Here is a 21,501-nt window from a genome sequence, read left to right on the forward strand (position 1 = left end):
TTATTACCTACATTAATATTTGAAGAGTGGGATTCATAAAACTTGTTTTCGTATCTTTGGTTTTTCAGCATCTTCTGCTACACTCGGTTCTAACTTCTGTAGTATCGGATTGAGCCAGGAACTTTGTAGTATATTTTGATTACATGGAAGATGCTATATGTTTTCAAAAAAACATATAATGCTAATCAGGTCCAATACAAACTAGAAAGACATTATTCCTCTAGTAAGTGGTTCTATACTCTGAATATGTACTTGCCATTGAATAAAAAAATACAGAGCCATATTCATAACATGTATTTTAAAGAAAAAGATCAGAGTTTTTGCCATCAAAAGTGAAAAAGAAAAAGAAATAAAAGTCACTTTAAAAATATACCATCAGAATATTTCATTGAAGCATTAGGTAGCTGAACAAATGCTAAACGGTGAGTGAAAAGCCTTGGTCGCTAGTGATGGCCCATCTATAACTAGTTGTGTAGCACTGGATACGATCCTTAACTTCTGTGCATCTCAGTTTTCTCAACTCTAATTGTGAATTTTAAGACATGAAAGTGACATTATCGAAAAATGCTCCATCCTCCAAACACATACGTTTATCATGCTTTTTAAAATCAAATGAGGAAACAGAAGTTCTGGCGTTGTGCTGGAACTGTGACTAACGATACTCTTCTTTAGCTCGAGGATGCTGCCGCACACACACCAGCAGTGGGCATGGGCTCTGTGTTACATGCCAGCCGTGGAAGCAGATCTGCACAGAGCCCTCCATACATCCTTCTCTTTCTGCTGTGCCTGACAGCCCGGGACAGTCTGGGTGAACCTGACGGGCTCTCTCAGACACAGAGACCAGCATTTCAGCCTCTTTAACACTTTAGTGTCTGAGGCTCTAAGCTACTCTGCAAGTGTTTGTCAATCTAGGTCACAAACTAGTGGGAAACGCATCGTTTATTCTGGTGCTGGCGGCCAGATGCAATACTTTCATCTGTTACCAACTCCAAGCTGTGGAAACAATTACTGGGATCAAAATGAACATCCCTATGAAGCTGAGGGTCCCCAAACAAGGTCCCGAAAAGCAAACTGATTTTGCCAAGATGCCGGATTCTGTTGTGCTCTGGTGGAAAGGACCTTGGACTTGGAGTCAGAGGACCTGGAAACAGTCAGTCATGGCTGTGCTCACATCCTTTTGGAATCTCAGGGTTCTCATCTGAAAATACCCCTCCCTCATGGGACTGTCACGGGAACTGAATGGCATGAAGTATGAGACAGTATTTTGTGACCTTTTAAGAGAAATCCCCAAACACACCAAAACGACAATAGTACTGGTCAGGATTCCCTGGGAAAGACTATTTCTTCTCTGGGGCCTAAAACCTAGCTCTAAAGACAAACTGAGGAAAACAAGATTAGAAAGTCATTTGAGAAAATGTTCGTTAAGATCTGGGTCATCTGGAAAATTAATTTTTCACTGGCAAAATCTTGCTCCCTGAGGACGTGCCCTCATCACATGGAGCTCGTGGACAGGACGGCCACGGGGAGGGGAGGGACCAGCTCTTCGATGTGACAGGACTTACCAGGTAGCGCTCTTCCTGCCTCATGCTGGGGGTACGGATCATGTGATTCTGTTCTCCTCTCCAGTCTCCAAATCGACGGAAAAAATAGTTAGATAAAAACCGGTTGACAGGGTCTCTAATGATGTTGATGTAGACAGGCTGGTCTCCTCCAAACCTATGACGCATACAAACATGGAGCTGGTTACAAGCCATCACTTCTGGAGGAAAATCAAGCCCACTTAGATACTGGCTCCCCTCTAGGTTAATATATCATCATCAGAAGACCCTGTCCGCTCAGGTGCCAGTGCACAAACTAATCAGCAAGCAGTGTTTCCTGATGGGCACCTAGTATCCTGCGGGAGGTGCCTGTCCAGGTACCTGCTGAGAGGCGGTGAGGGCTGTGCAAACTGCGGTATTTGTCAACGTGAAGGTATAGGTACGGTCTCCTTTTCTCAGGAGGCTGCAGGTTCCTGAGGGCAGGGCCATGCTGAACTGGGTGTTGTATTTCCACCGGCCCTCATGGAATGTTTTGACTGCCTGGTAAATTCCGAAAGCCTCGTTGGGTGAAATGGTACTTATTCTACATTCTAATTCAAACAGTCTCAGATAAGGGGCTCTGCAGGAAGTGGATAATAACAGCCAACATTTATGAAACGCTCCCTGTTCACCTTGCTGTAAATACTTTGTAACCGACTCACCGAACCCTCCCCACACCTCAGTGGAGTAGAAGTCATAATTATCCCCATTTATACGGGGTAAACAGAGGCAGGGAGCTCATAACTTGTGGCTGGGCCCGGATATGAACCCAGGCAGTCTGACTCCAGAATCTGTGCTCTGAACCATGGAAAGAAGATTCCAAAGCTGAGAAAAATAACAGTGTAACGGATAACATGAACACAACAAAAATCAATATAATTATCCTCAAATGATGGCAAGGAGTTTTAGATAAAAATAAAGCAAATATCTAAGTGTGCCATTTTAATTCCTTCCGCAAAGGGAGTAGACAAATGCACTGAATTGTGGCCCAAGAGCGAGGCCTTCACCAGGCAAAAGGATTAGGTTGGTTGAATTGGTCTTACGGATTCCTCCCCTTTCACTTTGAACTGCCTGAGAGCAGTGACCCTGAAGGGCCTGGGAGAACTCTCCAGGCTCTGGGTCTTGCTCTGGGGACCTCCTGAGGTACCTACAGGCTTCTCTCACCCCGTGACCTTCCGATGAGGATGCCTAGACATTCTGTCAGGGGTCAGAAAGAGCTCAGAGAAAACAAACTGACACGATCCTGCTGCCACCTCTCCAGCTGGCAGACTGTTCACCTTTGAAGACCCAGCCCAGAATCACCGTCACATCCTTCCGCAGTTGACTCCCATCCTCGTGTCGATCCCTCCCTCCTCTGGCTCAAATGCTCTCTCCACTCTGTGTGTACATGTCTGCCTCTCCCATTAGACTATGGGCCTCCAGAAGCCAGGAACAATGTCCTTTAGACAGTGTGTGGCACGCAGTAGGTGGCTCAACCAATGAAGGCATGGTCTTAGAAGACACCATGAGTGGATGTTTCTGAGTTTGCAAGTTTCCACCACTATCACAGGGCTCTGTGGTAAAGGAAAGTAGACATAACGAGCCACCAATCGTTTTTTGTGTATTGATACACAGAATGCTTTCCCCAGGTTTTTTTGGGTTTTTTGAATGTGGACAATTTTTTAAGTCTTTATTGGATTTGTTACAATATTGCTTCTGTTTTATGTTTTGGGTTTCTGGCCACGAGGCACGTGGGATCTTAGCTCCCCAACCAGGGATTAAACCCACACCCCCTGCATCGGAAGGCGAAGTCTTAACCACTGGACTGCCAGGGAAGTCCCTCCAGGTCTTTGCATTTTAAAAGAGAATCTTCAGAGAGAAGACTCCAAAGGCACAAGGAGGGATGACTCTCCAGTGGTGTGATTTCAGGCGCCAGGATGTGTGAGTGCGATTCTGGACTCCTCGAATACACCACATCGGAAAACACACCACTCAGGAGCAGGGTTAGCCATGCCAACACGACTCTTTGTCAGATCCCAGATGTACACAAGGTGACGTTCACGCAGCTGGGAGAACAACTAACTAGTTCCAGAAATCAGCTGTGCCAACCACGGCTAACCACCATATCCTGGATGTATCCTCCTCCTTTTAATTAAATTGGGTTTCATATCTATGATAAATAGCAACTAAAGTAACAGGGTTAGGGATTAGAAAGACAAAGCCTGCATACCAGATGAGAATGCAATTCAACCCTCAAATGGCAACATGCTATTAAAAACCTCAACTGTGCTTCCATGGTCATGTGAAGAATGACTATTACCGCCAATTAGCAGAACCGCCTGGTGCGGTGAGTCCATGCACGGCTGCCCACTACGAGATGGTTTTCTCAGCCTGGTCACAGCCACCTTCCACTGAAGGCTGTAGATGAGAAGAATGACAAGGCTTGTCGAGCCGGGGCGACCTGCTCCTGTTTGCACATTGTGACCCAATGCAAGATTTCCAGAAGAAGTTTTAGACAATGTAGGAATTTATTGTCAAATAGTATCAGATACTGCAATAGCCTCTCCAGAAATTTCTAACTGTGAGAGAGGTATCTGATACGTAACTTTCCTCTTCCAGAAAATGACAGTAATGATGGTTTCAGACCACCAACCCTCAGCCTTTTTCTAGGACACACAGCTCCTTCCCAAACTGGCAAAACCTGGGGTGACATGTCAGTTACACAAAAGGGGCCAAACACCACCCATGTGTCCCTGGGCTTGAGAAGGGAAAAATGTCCCACTCTCATCCCATCCTCTCTCAGGAACAGTTTGTCTTCTCTCAGTAATTTTAAAATTCTGGTCAGAAGTCCAGGTCACCCTTGGAAGGTCTCTGGGTCACCTGAACTGACTGTTCCCCCCGCCCCTCCCCCGCCTTCCCAGGAAGCACAACGCTCTGCCTTATTCTTTTAAAACCCTTGAGAGGAGATTCCACAGCCTCCCTGTGAAGCCCATCAGTTGAGGCGTCCTTGTTACGCTCAACCAAAATTCCTAATCTTCCTTCTGTGCACGTTTCCTTTGGTTTGATCCACTCGACACAAAGGATCAGCTTCTCTTCAGATGCTTTTACAACTTTAAGCCTTCTCAGCTCCTTTAGCGTTCTCTTGCATGTGTTTCTTTTTCTTTTTTTTTTTTTTTTTTTTTGCGGTACGCGGGCCTCTCACTGTTGTGGCCTCTCCTGTTGCAGAGCACAGGCTCCGGATGTGCAGGCTCAGCAGCCATGGCTCAGGGGCCCAGCCGCTGCGCGGCATGTGGGATCTTCCCGGACCAGGGCACGAACCCGTGTCCCCTGCATCGGCAGGCGGACTCCCAACCTCTGCGCCACCAGGGAAGGCCATGTGTTTCTTTTTGAAATCCCTTTAGCATTTGTCTTGAGATTCATTTCCCTTAATTTTATAATCTATAGCTCTAATTTCATCTTTATCAAGTTGTTTAAAAACCTGAGCCGACCACAGCTGATGAGAGGTTCTGTGCTTTGCATGTACTGGAGAGTAGGAGAGTCAGGTCATATTTTGTCTTTCGCTTAACAACACCCCCTCTTCGCCCTTGGTCACCACAATAACCACAGCATATTTCGAGCTCTTTCCAGGCATCCTAAAATAGCAGGTATTTCCAATTTCACTGATATCTGTTCATAGGTCATATTTACCAACTCTTTAATTACCCCTGTGGGTCTCCTTCTGACCGGCTGCAAATTTACCGTATTCTGTTTTTGGCTTTTTGATGAGAAGATGAAGGTCCAAAGCAGGACATAATTCTCTAGAAATAATAACCGCATGGTTCTCACTTCTCCCATGCATTCCTGAATATCTCATTCTGAGGATTTTCTTCACCATTCGCCCCACACAGCTACCTCCATGGATCAACCCTTCAATCAACACTAGTCACCTCCCAGTAGCTACACAAAGCCCTTGGGAGAGAATTTTAGGTACACTTTCATCAGATTGCAGATGATATTCTTCCTGGGCCGTTACTGCATGTATTAAATAACAAGACTTAAGGCCAAAACTATATGCATGACTCCTCTGCAAGGCAGAAAACCATTCAAAAGTGACCGTCCCCAAATGCCTTATGTCAAATATAGCCGATTGCACTGAAGGCCATCAGACTTGAAGGAAATGTTTCAAATTTTATATTTAAGGGGGGTGGGGGGGAAATGGGCAAGTAAAGACTGAAAAAGTTTAGTAGCAGTATCAGTAAATCATGTTTACACATGAGATTTATAGGCACGGGAGGGAATAAAGTTCTGTTATATTTCCTTGCTTGAGTTTCATACCAGATGCATTGGTCCGCAAAGGATTTGTATCACGGGAGATGGGACAACATTCTGCACTGAACTAAAAGTAATTCTTTAGAGACATAACCTGCTTACCAATACCTGTCTTTGATTCATATTTTACTTTCAATAAAGCATGAAAGTGAAAAAAAATTATTCTAGAGAGTTAAGACTATTTTGTCCTACTACAGTAGAGTTTTCTGAGTGCAAACAGCTTTTGAAAGTATACATATATATAATCTTTACTTGTGCTAAAATACACGTAACATAAAATTTACCCTTTCTGCCAGTTTTAAGGGTCCAGTTCAGTGGCATCAAGTACATTCACGCTGCTGTGCCACCATCACCATCATCCAACTCCAGAATCTTCTCATCATCCCCAGCTGAAATTCTGTGCCCGGTAAACAGTAAGTCCCGTTCCCCTCCTTCCTCCTTACCCCTGGCAATTTCCATTCTACTGAAAGTATATCTGCATCTTTCACCTCTGGCCTAAAAGTAGAGGTTATTCCTGCGCTGTCACCCACATCAAAAAAGGAAGAGTGTCCCAAGGCTAGTGGCCCATGCTTTGATCCCTGGCAGTGAGGAAGGAGACACTTTGAAGTGAGAGAAAGGCCACCGTGGAAAAGGATATAGTTGTTTGGGGGGCAGCATGAGGGCTGTCTGCGGGCGGAGGAGGGGCAAGATGGTTAATTAATGGTCATTTGCTGCAGCGGGGTGGAAGGGCCACCTCCATCCTCACAACCTCATTCAGTGGACACTTTGGTCCTTGGTACCCAGGACAGAGCCTCCCATCACGAAACGCAAGCAGAGGCTGAGCTACTCTCTGCTCCCTGAGTGTCCTGAGGGAAGAGAGGTGGGGGCTTCTGCTGAGTGAGGGTGGGGCAGCTGGGACACTGGAGTTAAGGTTCCTGCTGGGAGAGGAAGATGACTTGATGGAAGCCAATAGACAACAAGGAGGAAGCCCTTCGTGGTGTGCAGGGAGATGGGCTCAGGGCAAGTCCAGATCACACCACGCCCTGACGGGCCAGCCACGAGTGGGGGCTCACGGGGCAGCAGAGTCCACCTGCTGTGGAGGGAAAAGAGAAAAGGGAGGCGGAGAGCGCCATTTCCGGAAGATAAGTCCAGCCATGTCTTCACAGGATAAACTGAGAGAAGACTCTTATTCTGAAAATCAAACTTCTGGGCTCTAAGCAGGTAAAGATAGCATTCACTAAGCGCTAATATCAGTTTTATTTTGACGCTCTCTTCAGAGCTTGAGGTGTCTGTCACTATTACAAAAGATTTGCAGGACACAATTAAAATGGATGACTTTGCTAATGAGAATGAAAACAAAGTCAACATTTAGAAATAAGATGTGGAAACCCGTTTGAATTATGGAATTAGCGAGATCGGATTTGTTTTGTTAAATGATGCCATCAGAGGGCAGACTTTGTTCACATCAGTAACTAAGACCTCCCTTCAAGGGAAGAAAGAAAGTGTCCAAAACTCACATCGTGTCCTTGCACATCACACTCTACTTACTTCCGCAGCGATTGATTGATTTTTAAATGTTTTGCTTTTGTAAGTTAGTTTTGGCATTGGAGCCACCATCAGAGACAAATAAGGAAAGAGAAATGGACACAAAGAAGGGTAAGGGGGTCATGGGTGAGAAAGGAAGAGACACGGAAAAAGGTTAAGAGTAGTTGTAGTTTGAGATCAGTTAGTGTATTGATATCTCATAATTCGCTTGGGCTATTTTCATAGCATTGCGCTCTGACACAAACCTTCACAGTGTTTTCCCTGCAAGACCCAAGTTGGGGGTCGAGGGGAAATGTAGATTGGAAAAAAATTACTTCCCCCCCACTGCCAAAAAATAATCTTAGAAAACAAAATGGGGCAGGAGGGGGGAAGACAAATTGAATTGTCTGTCACAGTCTTGATGATCTAAGACATACTTAAAGAGATGATGTTGGAAAGAGGAACTTTTTCAAAAATTCTAATTCTTTAGGTGACTTCAACAACTGGGAACAGACACATGAAACCAGAGTACAAAAATATTAAACAGCCTACTTAAACATCACAACAAAGAGTAGCATCTTTTAGGCTGAGGTAATTTTGACTCACTTCTCCAGGTAGACCAGGTGAAAAACACCTGTCTGGCCTGAACTTTCAGGTAGCTCAAAAACCAAAGAGCAGTGGAAAACCTCACGAACCCAAATTGATCTGAGGTTTCTGCTGACCTCGTAGTGTTTATCTCTTCTGGCAGGGAGCCTTCCCCGAGGCAACTACAAAAGCACTCTTTTGGTCTGATAGTATTGCTTTCTATGGTTGAATTAATAAAAATGAATATGGAGAAATTGTTCCTTCTAGGTCTAAAAAAAAAAAAGAGAAAAAATGGGACAGGACAAGATGCCTAGGTTATGAATAAATGAAACTTATTGAATCACCAAAAACTCACAGGAAAGAATTTTACATCACTCAGAGTATCTAAATTCCAGACAAGAATGCCATACTTAATGGAGAAAAAACATAAGGGGTGATTCATTTTGGTATAATGCCGTACACTTCAAGAGTTCAGAACATAAATGTACAAAAGAAGGTGTTGGGAAGGTTAGACTTTCATTCTTACATGCTGCTTCCCAGCAAGTGTTTTGCTGCATGTCAAGAATGTAAGGAAACTTAGACATAAAGCATCAATACAGAATATTAGGTTGCAGCGTCAATTCTTCTCTTAATAACCTCATTATCTTGAAACAATGCGTGTCAGCAAAGATCAGGGCAGGTGTCTTAAGAACAGCTTAATTATCTCTATGCCTTATAATTCAAAATACAGACCTCAGTTTTAAAAGTATGTGAAATCCCTCTAAACAAGTCCCAACATAGTTATTTTTCTCTATTAATTGTGTATTTGGGGGCTTTCCTTGTATGCCCACAGTTTGCCATTTGTACCCAAGAAATTTTCCTTAAATAAAGCTATTCCCTTGAAAAAGAAAAGCTGATGGCTTAAATTCCCATGTTCAATGAGTGTAATAGTCTTGTAACGTATTAAAATTCAATGTGTCATTCTGTTTATGCTTATGGAGGTCTCGTAGCTGAGGCCCCGGGCCTTGTGCATGTGGGATGGGAAGAGAAAATGAGATTGAACCCACAGTCAGCGTGAGTTTTTTCGAGCTGATCAGGCCAGTCTCTACTTTTTCCTGCTTGAAACTCTTCACTACTGTTCCATTCCTGCTGTGCTCCCATTTCCGGGATTCCTTTCCATCCTTCTCTTTGTTCAGTTTTTGCTCAGGCTGGCTCCTGGGCCGCCAGTGCCCTTCCCCTGCGTTTGTCTAAAGCTGGACCATCCCTCACAGCCCAGCAGCAATGGCTCCTGCTCTAGCAGGGAGGGTCCTGCCCTCCCACTTCCCCTAGGGGACACCCACTGAGTCTTTCTCCTAAAGCTCATCATGTTTCGTTGCTGCTTCTTCCTTAATGGACGAAGAACTTACAGTTCCCTGAAGGCATGGACAGCATTTCTTGTTCACTGCAGAAGCCCCAGTCCTAGCGCAGGGTCCAGAGATAGAGGGTCGTCAATATGTATGTATTTAATTGAACAAAGTGGAATCAGAGGGAGGAGAAACCAGCGAGAGCAGGGCCCTGTCCTCAAGGCGTTACATTAGAGACACTGCCAGGCTGCACTGGGACAGGAGCCAAACTTGGGGCTCAGGCTGAGGCTTCTACAGAAATGCCTTTTAAATACCACTTGGAATACACATAATATCCTTCTCTCCAAGAACTTGGAAGGCTTTCCTTCACGTGTTCAGAGCATCCCTACAAACCAGGGGTGGGCAGGAACTGTCCCTGTCCCTATTTTATAGATGGGAAAACGGAGGCCCTCTGCCCTCAAAAGGTTAAACTGTTCGCCGAGCCTATGGTCAGCAGGAAGGTCTGACACCCAGAGGTCCTGACAGCCAGGCTGACACTGCTTCCTGAAATGCGGTGTCTTCTAAAAGGTCTTTACCATTTTTTTTTCCTTTCAGAACTAAATCAATCAAGATTAAACTCTTGGTAGTGTAGGCCATGATAAAATACGGTCACCAGGCTGTGCCCAGCTCTGCTGATCCAATTAAGGTATTGGTGTTGGCTTGTCATTGGAGTGCTATACCATCCTGATTAAAATTACTTGTGTTGCAGTTTGTTTGGGTTGTAAAGATTTGCCCTTGAAGCAAGAGGAGTAAATGAATGAGGTTTGACAAACTTATGGTTCCCAGGGAGTAAGGGGCAGGGGGAGGGATAAATTGGGAAACTGAGATTGACATATACACACTACTTTATATTAAACAGATAACTAATAAGGACCTACTATATAGCATGGGGAACTCAACTCAATACTCTGTAATGACCTATATGGGAAAAGAATCTAAAAAAGAGTGGATATATGTATATGTATAACTGATTCACTTTGCTGTACACCTGAAACTAACACAACATTGTAAATCAACTATACTCCAATAAAAAGCTTTAAAAAAAGAAGAAGAAATGAATGAGGTTTGAGGACGTCAGGGGTGACGCAGAAAGGAAGGACGGAAGGAAGCGCATGAGCGAAGCAAGGGGTCAGAGGGTCCGTGCTCTGCCGTCTACAAGTCATAAAACACAAGGCCCGGGCTTCCCTGGTGGCGCAGTGGTTGAGAGTCCGCCTGCCGATGCAGGGGACACGGGTTCGTGTCCCGGTCCGGGAAGACCCCACATGCCGTGGAGCGGCTGGGCCCGTGAGCCATGACCGCTGAGCCTGTGCATCCGGAGCCTGGGCTCCACTACGGGAGAGGCCACAACTGTGAGAGGCCCGCGTACCGCAAAAAAAAAAAAACAAAAAACCACAAGGCCCAAAATAGCAACCCAGTCCTCGTTATCTAATTATGTCTAATTATATGTTCTTGGCCCACCGGAAGTGAGAGGCAAGGCACGTACCCCAAACAGTCGAGTGACAAGCCACTTTAGAAATGTGGTTGGAGACCCACGCAGCTCCCCTGGGCCACTGAGGGCAATCCGCAGGTGTCCTCCTCACCTGTTCACCACCCCGAGGGGACCCTGTGTATCAGACAGGCTGGGGAAACTTCAGAGGAAACTTGCTTTCAAAGATAAGGCAGCAACTCCCTTTGCTGCTTAATAACTTGCTTCGCTGAATCTCATTCTCTCTGCACTTCATTTGCACAGGGCCTGCTGCACAGCAGGAAAGTGCTTTGAAGGCTAAAACCTTCTCCCAGCCCGGCAGACTGCTAGGCATCCTGGGGCTGGGCAGCCAAAGTGCCTGCCCAATGCAAACTCAGGCCTCCCTGGTGGCCCAGCCCGCGGGGCCATTAAGTCAGCACAGCTAGCAGGACTCTCCTGTGGGCCTATGAGGTCCCGTTATCCCCGTGGGAAAAGCAGTGAGGGAAGTGCTGGTCAGATGACTGATGAGGGAGGCCCAGGGTCCCGGGCTGGTCAGCAGATCTGCCCCTGGACCCAGTGCTCTGTCAGCCCAAACCAACTGTGAACTCAGACAGGCCAGCCTTTGAGGAGGAATCTGAGAACTCCTAGCACAGTGACAAGGCCACCTGTGCTAATAGATTCCGGGGGAAGAGAGGAACTTGCCCAGAACTTGCAGTTAGCAACCTGACAGGTCAAGGGTCTGAACACATAAATTTGAAGATTTGCATTATTATCAAAAGGTCCCTGCAGCTGAAGAAAAAAGCAGGTTTCTAGAATACCCACCAGCATCAAACACGCAAGGCTTAGAGTAATCAAATGGAGTATTAAAAAGGTAGAGAGGCTGGTCCTAACGTTTTGGACCCTATAAAATACACATAATTCCACCACTAAGCTAGTGCCAGAGTCCCGTGAGAGTTCAAACTGTATAAAAATGTGCAATGAAATATGTCTGCTAAAATATCCATCTCTTGCCTATTTTGTTTCAATACAAAACCTAATTTTTTTTTTTTAGAGAGAACTATCATGTCAAATGGCTTCTCATTAAAAATAATTTCAAGTTTCCACAAGATTTAAGATCAGTATTCTAGAAAGAAATGAACTTCTGTCCAAATATTTCAAATTTTGATCCCTCTACAGCAAAAATAAATGGATTAAAAATGCCTTTTGAAGGGCAATTACACTACCTTGGAAATGAAGGTAGATTTTAAAGTAATTGTTTGTTAGAAGGAGAGTAAGTACTGAAAAGAAACGAAAGAACCATTAAACTGGAAAATATCTTACCTTGAGAAGTTGAGGAAATGAACATGTCGAGTGAATAAATAGGGCTGTTCGGCAGTACTTATATTTTTAATCAGTTCCATCTATTAAAAAAAGTACAAAATTAGCATAAATAGGATCTAATTTACCAAGCTATTTTAAGCTAAAGGTTATCTCCCCTACTCTTTTGATCCTCATTACCTCTTGGACCAGGGCCAAACAGCTGTGTTCTGTGCAACATTTATGAACTTTACATAAGGCTTCTTACTAAATAAAACACAGCTATCCCAATGTTATAGTCCTGTATTTAATTTAGCTGATTGCCACCATGAACACAAAGTTACAGGTTAAGTAATTTTAGCTGGAGAAGTCAGCCTGTTGCTGTACATGAAAATAAGAAAATGCCTTTAATCCCCTCCTTTAAAGGCAAACCAAGACAGGTTATTATTTTACATTTCTATAATGATCTTACTGGGAAATACAGAAGTATGTGAAACTAGTTCTGCAGAATTGAAAAGTGGGAATAAAATGAGGCAATATTTCATTATTTTTCTCTTTGATTATAAAATTTACAAAGCAAGTATTTCATAGGAAACACACAATCCTCCCTCCCCCGGGCCCGCCCCAAACACACACACACAGTCTCGGTTTTTTGGTGGGTGGTCATCTGAATTATTTATTTGCAGTTATCAGCAAAGCAAAAAGTAGTTTTAATTTGTATAAACTAACAGTTACGGTCTTCTGGAACATGTCATGATACAGAAAATGTTTAGTAAAATCTGTTAGAAATTCCAAGCATTCTTATGACTCCCTGACTTCCTGAATTCCACTTTCCTTAGCTTTTCTAATTTGCCCCATCAAAGCTGACACACTGGAATTTTTAAGAAGCACATTGAAAATTGCTACTTTGGATAGACATCAGAAGGGCAGCACTTCACATTTTATAAAATAGTTCAAGTTGAAAACCGGAAACAAAAACGGTCATTCATGTGTAAACTATAATAACAATAAAAAAAATCAGAGTCTGGAACTCCAGGTTTGTCTCAAGCATGAGAGGAAACCTGGTCTGCCGTGTTCCCTCCTGTCCAGCTAGGGCTGACATACACCGAAATGCCCAATGAATATTTCTTAAATGAATTAATTCCAACTAGTGCATGACTTACAGATCGTTACATGAGGACGTCGTTACCTAAACCCTTTCATTAGATATTCCTGCTCACAAGGACTGTTTGAAGAAATGAAATTGAATTTTAAAAGTAAATGACTTGCAGTTCGTAACTAGTGCTTCTGTTCGTCAGCGGCAGGCACGGGTAAATAATGGTCTGCCTGTCCCCAGGCTTGAGCGTAAAAGGAAATTGAATCCTGCCTTTTTATCTACTGTTTACCCTCTACATCCCCCCTGCATGCCCCAGAGCTTGTTTTCGGTAATAAAACTTTCGGTTTCCTTCATGCTGTAAATTTTGACTTTCGTTGATCTACCAGTAGAATCACCCATTCGGAAGCACAACCACAACCAAAGGGAACAATCTGAAAGCGCAACCAAAGGTAACTGATCTCTGAGGATGTCTGCTTAGAAGCATAACCGTGTGGATGTTTAATATAAAGCCCATTTAATGCTTTAATCTTTAGATGATTTTTCTTCAGACATTTCTCTGCACACATAATATGAGAAAGCATCCTAGCATTGCACAAGACTGGAAAAACAGGTCAGAAGAAAACCCGTTTCTTTCACATATTCAACATTATATTACATTCTCTAAACACATGTCAATGTGTTAAATTTAATGGAAGAACAGTAGTGGTTAGATTATGAAAACAGTGTCATAATAGTCATAAAGCTGTCTATTTCACGAGGAAAAATGGATTAGCAGTGACAGTGCATAACTCATTCGAGACATATCTTTAAACAAAGAATAAAGGTTACTAATGCTCGCATTTATTGCACTAGTACAGGGAAGTCAGAGAGTACATCTCAGCTCTCATGCATTTGACCCACACACCAAATAGGAAAACCCACGTGAGGTACCATAAGACATCAGGTTCACGGTATCACATGATGGTCTTCAAAAACGCTAACTTTCCCCATGTCTAGTGACAAGGGGGTCTCCTGAGCCCCCGTTGGTCATCACCTGAGTTCCCTCTTGGTCTTCCCATTGCTGCCAGCAGCCTGCCTTTTCTCTCGTTCCACTCTCATCTGCATGGGTGGCAATGGCACTACCTAAAATTATCAAAGAAACTAAGTCTCCTTTTCCTTAGCTCATGCAGGACCACTGCTGGCCTTTATTTTAAATCCACTGCATTCATTCATTCAGCATTTATTGGGTGCTTACTAAGCCCTGGACATCAAAACCTGAATAAGATCAGTGGGAAGACACATAAAGACAAGACAGTGGAATGTGTCCTAATGATGTTCCCAAATCCACCCTGGCCAAAACCACACTCTTGATCTTCGCCCATCTTCACTCCTTTTCCAGTTAATGGTACTCTCCCTATCCTCACATTTGATCTGGGTCTTTCCTGAACTCCCATACTCAATCCCTTGCTGAGTCATGTTAATTCTGTCTTTACTATCTCCCTCAGCTGGTTCTCAAGACCCCACATCCTGTGGCCAGCCAAACTAGACTCCTCCATATTCCTTCCTCACACCATGTCCAAGACTGATGTCCAAGCTCAGGCTCAAGATTCTTCTTATAGAATGTTCTTCCTCTTCTCTCTGCATGTCCAAATCCTAATCACTTTTACATCTGGCTGAAATGCTCGCCTCCTCCCAGTAGCCTTGCTGGATGTCTCCTTTCATTCACCATCTGTTGATTTCCAACTCTGTCAGGCAATGTGCCACTCCGGGTTGTGGCTATAAAGATAGAAGATTTGGTTCTTGCTTTCAGGAAGCTCAGAGTTTTGGGGGAGAAGCAGACGAGCAGGCAGGGACCATCATGTGATAATCACCATGGGGTAGAAGGCACGGAGGTGAGGCACCTGTCCCTGCTTGCAGATGGAGAGGTGATGTTTCCCCACGGAGGTGTTTCTAAGTGGTTTGCAAGGACGCATAGGAGTTAACAAGGGAAGAAAGGGACTCGCAGCGTGGCAGACAGAGTGAACAGTGGATGCGAAGGACAAAACACAAAAATGACACGGACGTTAAAACTGCCAGGAGGTCCGGCATGGGATCAGCAAGGCAGTAGATAACTAGAGAGGAAGGTAGGACCTGGGTAATTGAGGGTCTTGCAGGTCACATGAAGGATTTTGACATTTATCCTCTGGGCAGTCCACAGCCAGAAAGGATTTTTTTTCTCTCAGACCTAAGGTCAGGTGGAGAACGTGAAGAAAAAGAGGGTGAGGTTTAGAGAGGCAGAAAGCTTAGCTGGGAAGACGGCAGTAATCCCAACAGGAAATGATGAGGTCATGAACGCATCACTTCTCAGTGTGGGTCCCACACCCGCAGCATCAGCATCAACTGGACATGTGTCCAACAAGAATGCAGATCCTCAGGCCTCATTCCACACCTACGGAATTAGGAGAAACTCTGGAGGTGGGGCACATCAATCCGCGTTTTGACAAGCCCACCAGGAGAGTCTACGGCTTAACAGTTTCAGAACCACAGAATGAAGTGCATGGAAGTGAAAATAAATGGAGAGATTTGGGTACATTAAGGAGGGGGAATCTGCTGAGCCTTGTGGCAGCAGAAGGGAAGGAGAGGGTGTGGTCAACAGAGCTTCCTTCTCAGAGTCCTGGCTGGGATCTGAACATGTGGTAGCACCCATTGGTGGAGACGGGGAACACTGCAGGAGGAAGCAATCAGGCTCCACAAGTGAGGGAAAATGGGTTTGGTTTCGAACATCTTTGGGTAGAGATGACACTACCTTCTTTAACTTCCCACAGCACTTTGACAATTTTCCAGGACATGATCTGTTTATGTTACATTATCGCTGAGTTTGAGTGCTGGCTTTGAACCAGCTTGAAAACTCCTTGAGGGTTGTGGTCAGGTTTTATTTCTCCCCCAGAAAGCCAAGCCCAGGTGCCTACCCATAATTGTTTATGCAACGAAGTACCCTCTTTAAAAAACTTTTTTTGGAGTTAAGAAACATACAGTTCCCTGAAGACAGAATTAGCACTAAGGCAATGAATTCAGCCTTTCTGGGCCAGATATGTGCCTTCATTACCGTGGTGTCACGTGGAGTTAACAGTTTTACTACTGCAACATTTAGGGTGTAACAACACCAAACAAACTATCATTTTCTGAGTGGTTCCCAGGCTATGCACTGTATCAAGATGCTCTTTATACACATACCATCATCTCATCTTCAAACGACTCCGTGAGTTCAGTATTATTATCCAGAGTTTACAGGTTAAGAAACTGAGGCACAGAAAGGCTACATAGATTGCTTATGGTCTCACCACTAGAAGAAGTTGGAGCCAGGATTCAAATCCAAGTCTGTCTGACACCAAAATTCCTGCTACTTATCACTAAGCTACAATCTCCTTATCAGTCCCACTGCTTTTCAATCTATATATAACCTATTAAAATGGGAGGAAGGGGTCGGTTAGCAAAACAACTCTGGAGACTAAAGAGGGTTTACGGGGATATGAATTTTCTACCTTTTATGTGATGGGCTGAAAAATTAAAAGAAAGTTCTAACAGGTGGAAATGCATTAAAAATAATTTTTAAAAAAAGAATCAAACTACCAGAGAGAATATTTTTTAAAGTTCTAGGTAGGAAAACAGTATATTATAACAAGCCAGGAATGAATTTAAAATACTAAAAAGAAAAAAGAAAGAAAAAGAACTATGTAACGGAATGGATCTAAACGCAGAAGTTAAATCACAGCACATCTGAGAATGAGACAGAACTGAAGTTTAAAAAAAGAGGCATGAATCAAACAGAATTTATAATGCAGAGGATATGCCAGGCAGTAGCTTTTAATCTTTCGCTCTCAACCTAACTGCCTGAGATGATAGAGCAGAAAACCTTTACACTGCAGTTCTACAAACACAGCCGGTTAGTAAAAGACTTCTTTGGGAAATGCTCAGCAGCGGTAACTGGCAGAGTATTGACCCTACTCTGATCTGAATTCTTGTGTCACTCGTGAACAACTAGATGCCCTATAATTTTGCACAAATCTTAAATGAAAGAAAAGCATGTTTTCACACAGTAAAGCCAAATAAGGAGTAGCTCAGAGGAGAACTCCTTGGTCCTTTGACCTCAGAGGCCAGGAGGATGGCTGTGGGCTCAGGTTATCTTCCCCTCTTCCTCCTGTAAAGAGGAAGCCCTTCTTGCAGGAGGTAGGATGATCTTCCCACCTTCAGCTTGGGGCTGTGCAGTCAGTGCAACACATGCCTGCAATGAAGAAGAAGACCACCAGGGGGAGCAAAGATGTGAACAAGGCTAAGAGGCTGCATCTGAATAGAGAAAAATCAATCTCATGGCTACAACTGGAAGGAGAGGAGAAAACGTCTTAATTTCTCAGGCCTTGTGGCTTCTTTCTTTTCCCGCTTTTCTTTCCACTGAGTTTTCATTAGCAGACTCAGCTTTTGTCTATAGGACTACAAGATAAGACCTCGTTTGCAGAACTGGGTGAACTTAGCCCTGTGGCCTGGAGACGGGCTCAGCTAATCTTTTTGGTTTGCTTCCAAAGTCTGGTTGGAGCACCTCTCATGCCTGTGGACACATCCCTCCTACTCTAAAGTCAGGAAACGCTGAGGGTCATTCTAAGAAGACTTTTCCAACACGTCTCAAGCAAGGGTAAGGCTTCTGAGATAAATGTGCAGGCTTCTGAGGAGATACCCCTCAATAAGACTTCAGGGGAAATAAGATGTCTTCAGAGTTTTGAGGGATTCTCAGGTAAAAGAGGAATTGTTCTTGCTTAGTGGAGGATTCCCCTTAATAGAGAGAAAACTTTCTAATAATCAGAGGCTTTCATGCAATGATTCTTCACTAGAATTGTGCGTGAGCATCTCTTGGGGAGTTTTTCCCCCCATGATACAGATATGTGGGCTCCACCATTAAGAGTATATAACTCAGCATTTTGTAGTAAGACCTAGAAATATGTGTTGTGAAACAGCTCCCAAGAAGACTCTGATGCCCCTGATAGTTAAGAACCAATTTTTTTATTAACCTCCCACTTCCCATGAATAATGTTCTATCTCCTTAGCCTAACATTCAAGATTCTCCAGGATTTGACCCCAGTTCACTTTCAATTCTTACTCTCCCACATTCTTCTTGAGCACTTCCTTTTTCCTATGAAGAGGGTGACAATACTTTCCTAATAATGTTGCTTAAAGGATTAAAGTAAGATGCACACACATCTAGTGTGCTGTCTGGTGCTCAGTATACACCAATAACAGTAGGTCCCCAATGAATATACATCACAATGGATAAAGAAACAATGGCGAGACCTGCCGCAAAAACAAATGAGTGAACCTTTGCCTTTAAACAGAGGCCGTTGACCCTGCTTTAGGGAAGCCTAGGAGGAAACCCCGTGGCCCCAAGACCGTTTCCAAATCTAACACGGTTTCTTTAGGACCACTTTCTCTTCTCGAGTCGCAATGCTTTGTAGTCACAGTCAGACTTGGACTTTGCAGTAGGTGAGAGCAGTGGGGAAGGGAAGTTAAAACACTATAAAGAAATTCTGTTTCCGACCAAGAGGCTAAAGCAATCTAGAGCACACAGACGTAGGGGCCCTGTCTCCTCTACCCTTTGAATACTTTTCAAGATTTTAGTCATTTGAATGGCTGTTGAACAGAGTCAGAGCAGATGTGGAGTTTATAGTGAAAGAGTAGCCTTTACTGATATGGCTGATGGAACCATGTAGGTTGGTCCACCAGCTCCAAACTGTGAGAGTCCTGTGGGATGCAACTGAGAGCCACAAACACTCATAAAGAGTCCCCTGGCCAACTAAGGCTGGGAAACTCTAGGCGAAAGCTGGTTAAACAGATTTTTCATTTTGTTTTTAATTGAAAGAATTCTCAGAGTCTTTTTTTTTTGCGGTACGCAAAAAAAATGCGGGCCTCTCACTGTTGTGGCCTCTCCCGTTGCGGAGCACAGGCTCCGACCGCGCAGCCTCAGCGGCCATGGCTCACGGGCCTAGCCGCTCCACAGCACATGGGATCTTCCCGGACTGGGGCACGAACCCATGTCCCCTGCATCGGCAGGCGGACTCTCAACCACTGCGCCACCAGGGAAGCCCCTCAGAGTCTTTAAAATGTGAATAATTGTCATGACTTTCCTAGAGGGAGACAAGGGGACAACATTTCCCAGATTTATTGAATCATGGTATTTTCTTTTTTTTTCAGTGTCTTAGGGGACTAGGATACTCAGTAACACACTTAGGGAAATGCTGATATGATGGTTTTGACAGGGATCCTTAACTCTGTAACTCCTGTGGCACTTGATCAAAAAAAAACCAGAAGTTTTCTGGACTCTATCCTAGAATCTCCAGGAGAAGGGCCATTGCAACTATATGTTTCAAAAGGCTCAGCTGGGTATTCTGCTGTGCAACCAGAGCAGATAGCCACTGCATAAGGAGAATGGCTCCTGGATTCGGGAGGGCCTAAGTTCAAGTCCAGGTACCATGGATAGTCATTTTATTATATTTGGAAAGTGACTTCACATGGTTGTCTTAGTTTTCTCATCCATAAAATAGGAAATCATACTCACTCACTGGTACAGTTTTAGGCCCAAAAGAGTTAAATGAAATAATGAAGTAAAACAACGATCACAGAGTAGGTGCTGTTTGCAATTTGGAATCCTCAGTAGCTTCAGTATAAATAAAAATAGAAAAAGTATTTGTTTTCTCCAACTTTTAGGCTCATATGCCAACAATTTTTGCCTTTCTCCAACAGGAATGAAATAATTTTGAACTCTTATGTCTGTGATATGCCTGTGACACTTTGACTTTTGTTATCCTTAGAGCAATGTTCTGAAAGATAGGGTCAGACCGTTAACAAAGATGGTTATGAGTCTTTTGGAAATCACGCCCCACGTCTTCTGGAAAATAGTTCTTTATCTTTTAGATTGTACATAATCTCCATTTTCCAAGAAATTATCTAAACTACACCAAGAAATTGAAATCCAGTTTTAGAGCGTAAATGAAATGATGTCATCCTAGGTTTGCATTATGTGCCCTGCAAAGGTCCAACATTTAGCCAGCACCAGCTGTCCATGTTCTTCTGTTGAGGCAGAGTTTTCTAAAATATTAACTTCAAAGGCATTTCTATTTCTATAAGGGCAGATGTAATGGGATTTTTATAGACATTCTAACATTTGCTGTCTTTCGTGTTCTCTTTCCTTTTAAATAATCCCTCAGTGTCTTATCCCATTAAATAGATTTTTAAAATCTAGTACTGAATGGGGATGTGTGGGGATGTGTGTGTGTGTGTGTGTGTGTGATGACAGCTACCCTCCAGGGAGAAATGTATGTGTGAATTTGACTCTGGCCCAGAGAGATGCCACTGTGTACGAATGCAACGGTACAGATGATTCCAGCCTTATATGTGGATACTTTTCTGAAGTTCATTTGTAAGTCAGTAGTTTGGAACTTGGAACACATTTTCTCATAAAAGAAATGTTCTACATGGTGGAGAGAGTCCCGGGCCAGCCCACAAGAGCCTGTTTAACTCGTACTGCACCTGAAGCAGAATTGTTATTAACTCTAGAGAACAGTGTTTCCATGGAAACACATTTTCAGAGTTCTACTCTTTAACGTTGAGAACCATTGACTATAAAATTTTAACTTGTCTCCTAAATCACTTACCCCCTTTTCCTTTAATAAATTATCAAGAAGAGGAGCTATTCACACCACAAATTATTTCTTTAATATGTTAGGTTAAAATAATAGTTTTTTCTTTGCTTGTTTCATGCACTTTGAAACTTTAGGAAAAGGATGCACGTAACAAAGAAAAAGAGTTTCTTTAAACATTCTTGAGCTACTTCAAACTTGTTTTTTTTTGTCCTGGCATTTCCTGGCTCTCCTTGTATGTCACAGCATACTCGTCTAGCTGCAGAGAGGCAACTGTCACTATCCTTATGTTTGTTTTTAAATACATCAAAATTGTTTGTTTTTTTTCTACCATATCTTTACCTTTCCCTTAAGTTTTTAAAACTTGCCTTATAATTTAATAGGAATCTGGAATAACTAAGTAATGAAATATATTCTAGGTCACACTGACCACAGGAATCAGAAATGTTTCAACTAATTATACACAGATTATGGTAGAAGTTGTATAAATATATCACAGAATCACAGGGCTGGAAAGAACCTTAAAAGATTGTCTAGTCTATTCCCTGGCTTCTAGACAGGCCAGTCATTCCAAACAGATGAGAGCTAACCTCTATTTTAGAGAAGAAGGATGACTTTGGCTTTAACCCTTTCTAAAAGATTTAACAATTCATGCACCATGAGTAAATCATTCTTCGTTTTTAATCTAAATTCTTCCCTTGACAATTCCTCA

General features: G+C 43.4%; 1 protein-coding gene across 2 annotated transcripts in view; it reads right to left on the reverse strand.

The window, feature by feature from the left end:
• Window positions 1-21,501, reverse strand: part of UST (uronyl 2-sulfotransferase) — a 300,447-nt gene that overhangs the window by 113,637 nt on the left and 165,309 nt on the right. For both annotated transcript variants that reach the window (XM_060029824.2, XM_060029823.2), the window contains exons 4-5: window positions 12,078-12,157; window positions 1,563-1,716 (exon numbers count right to left, since the gene is read on the reverse strand). In XM_060029824.2, the coding sequence (XP_059885807.1) occupies window positions 1,563-1,716; window positions 12,078-12,157 (234 nt within the window). The remainder of the gene's footprint in view (window positions 1-1,562; window positions 1,717-12,077; window positions 12,158-21,501) is intronic.

The sequence above is a fragment of the Delphinus delphis genome, chromosome 14 (genome assembly GCF_949987515.2).
Source record: "Delphinus delphis chromosome 14, mDelDel1.2, whole genome shotgun sequence".
In the NCBI taxonomy this organism is placed as follows: Eukaryota; Metazoa; Chordata; class Mammalia; order Artiodactyla; family Delphinidae; genus Delphinus; species Delphinus delphis.